A 2,775-nucleotide genomic window follows, 5' to 3' on the forward strand; every position below is an offset into this window, starting at 1 on the left:
CCGCTTTGCCGTGGGCAGCTCCGTCCCCAGCCTCTCCCAGAGGAAGCTAGGAGGGGCTCTGGCAGGGGCTCCCGACTCCCACAGCCAGCCAGCCCACCCCCACCCGCCACGGGAGGCAGGACGCCACTGAGACCAAGGAGGCTCTTTCTTTCTTTTCTGCTCGAAAAACCCATTAAATTTCTTGATCATTTTTATCCATGTAGTCTTTTTTTTTTCTTTAAAGATTTATTTACTTTTATTCATTCATTTACTTTTCATTTGCCCAGAGAGAGACACAGAGACAGCAAGAGAGGGAAAGTGAGAAAACAAGCCACCAGGCCCGGGACTTGAACCACAGTGCACCGAGTGGGAGTGTCCAGTGCCTTAACCACCTCGCCACTGGTCCTCCTTATGGTATTTTCTGTGCAAATTATTGATGCGTTTTTTTTTTTTTGGGGGGGGGGGGGTTGGGGGGGGTGCGCTGGCCAGAAAGACAGATACAGAGAGACAAAGTGAGAAATCACCCCCCAGGGGAGATGGCCACTTAGCAATTCCTTCTCCTCCATTCTCTCAGAGTTTGGGGCATGCACGCATCGGTGCCCAACATGAGTTTCTTAAGCCACCTGGTCCAGGGCTTGAACTTTAGCCGATTATGTGGGAGTCCAGCATTGATTGTAACCAGTACGCCTTCTGGTTGTCCCCGAAGTGTTTTCAGTTGTTAGATTTTTTTAAGCAAACCTCTATGAGGCCCAGCCCAGGAGTAATGTTGCTCTTTCAGATAATAAGTTGAGGGGACTGGGGCGGATGGCGGCACAAGCCCCGCTGTGGCCACTGGCCCACTGCCCGGGGAGCCCTCCTCACGATGGCCCGGCAGCGGGGGCCCGGCGCAGGAGAAAGGGGAAGGTACCTCCTCCGGCTGTGCGCGGGCTATCAGCGTGGAAGCTGGACGGTTAGGCACAGGACCGTGGGGGGGAAAGGTGTGACACCTTTGCCACTTAAGGGTTCCAGCGTCCTGAAACACATTTTTGCAGCCGAAAGGGCATTGCTGTGGCAACTGAGATCCCATCAGCTTCAGCGGGGTGGTCCCCCCTCAAACCAGAGAAGTACTCCAGCAGGGCAGGCATTTCGGGTGCTTACCCGCTGTTCACGGGCCATAGCCAGAGCAAGCCCGGCCTGTCCCGGCTGCCAGCGCCGAGCCCAAGAACTGGTATGGGTGCGGGCCGTCTCAAAGGCAGGCTGGACTCGCGGGTCCGCTTCCTGGAGACTGAGACACCGGTGCTGTGCCTCAGGAGAACGTCCACTTTGGTTGAAGGGTTTCCTGTGCTTTCCCTCCTCGCGTGGGATTTCCTGTGGAGCTAAATTTTACTTCAGTTGTTGCCTCAGAAAAAAACCAACAAATTCTCAAGTACAGTACAGTTATTAATAACAAGTTCTCAAGCACAGTACAGTTATTAAGGGAGCGTCTTGGCAATTAATACTCAAGCATGGGACAGGGAGGTGGCGGTGGTGAAGAGGGCGGGACTCCTACGTGGCTGACTCCGGTTCGAGTCCTAGACCTGGTGGCTTGCTATCTCATGTTCTCGCTCCCTCTCACTCTGTCTCTCACTGGTCAAATTGAAATAAGTAAATGAATAAGTAAAGTGAAATAATTCTTCTAAAAAACTTCAAGCATAGAGGATCTGAAACAACAAACAAAGGTACTCCTAAAGGGTTAGAAGATGACTGCTGTGGGAGGGCTGCTTTTCCAGGAAGATTCTAAGCAAAGTGGACTAGAGGCGGGAGGGAGGTGCCTCAGGGCCCGGCCCGGGGTTCAGAACTGGCCACTCCCTCTGTCGTCCGTTTGCCTCGCTCTTCCTCTGAAATCTCACTCAAGCTGGTCGCTGTGGAGTGTTTGTCGTGATTGCTCGTCGTTTTAGATGCCCGTGAGCTCTCATTCTGGTCTCTTTCCTGCAGTTGATCACCAAAGCTGAGAGGATCAGACTGGAGAGGGCTCAGGGAGCGAGCCAGCACATCCGGTTCTCTGCGTGTGACTGAGGGTCGGCACCCACTCGGCGTGGCCCTGTGCTGGCTGTCCTTAGGGGTCCCACTGCTACTCTGGATAGCATGCTTTTTCAGAACCCACATTTAAATAAAGAAAATGCCTTTGTTCCTCAACTTGTAAATGAGACTTTTTCTATAGACAAGTAACCACAGTTTTTCATTAAGCATCTTGTCTTGTGATTTGCTGGAGGGAATTTGCACTCACCAGAGAGGAGTACAAGGGAAGGCACGTCACACTGCAGCCCCTCTGCGTCTCTCCATCCTGTTGAGTTTTGTGCCGTTCTACCAAACCAGCGCAGCCGGGATTTGAACTGCGGTCAGCCTTGTGAGCTCAGACTTCCTTAGCCACTAAGCTATAAAACTGGCCTCCTAATTCTTTTTTAATAAAAAAAAGACATCAGGGGTGTGTGTGTGTGTGTGTGTGTGTGTGTAATTTTCTTTATTAGGTCTTTGCCACAAGGCACATGCATTTACCTGAGACAGACAAAGACAGTGAGAAGGAAAGTGAGGAATCACCCTCCAGGGGGTGGCCACACTGCAGTCCCTTCCCCTGAGATCCTGGGCACACCCGCACATGTGCTAAGGTTTCCAGCCTCCGAGTCCAGGACTCCAGCTCGTAAGTCAGGGCCTTACCCGCCGTAGCGCCTGCTGGCCCTGTGAGTGGTATTTCTAGTTCATCAGAATACCCTGTGGGTGCGTGGGTTTATTGTGCAGTTGACTAACAATTAGATTTTGTATCTAAAGTGTATAGTCAAA

The 2,775-nt window shown here is 52.0% G+C and overlaps 1 protein-coding gene across 1 annotated transcript in view; it reads left to right on the forward strand.

The window, feature by feature from the left end:
- The window catches only part of LARP7 (La ribonucleoprotein 7, transcriptional regulator), a gene marked incomplete at its 5' end in the record, with an annotated part of 14,008 nt that extends 11,867 nt beyond the window's left edge, over nucleotides 1-2,141 (forward strand). Inside the window, 1 exon segment of the mRNA XM_027765859.1 lies at nucleotides 1,933-2,141. Coding sequence (XP_027621660.1) covers nucleotides 1,933-2,013 — 81 coding nt within the window.
- Nucleotides 2,142-2,775: the final 634 nt, after the last annotated feature.

This window comes from Tupaia chinensis, unplaced genomic scaffold, assembly GCF_000334495.1.
Source record: "Tupaia chinensis unplaced genomic scaffold, TupChi_1.0 Scaffold139767_1, whole genome shotgun sequence".
Taxonomy (NCBI): domain Eukaryota; kingdom Metazoa; phylum Chordata; class Mammalia; order Scandentia; family Tupaiidae; genus Tupaia; species Tupaia belangeri.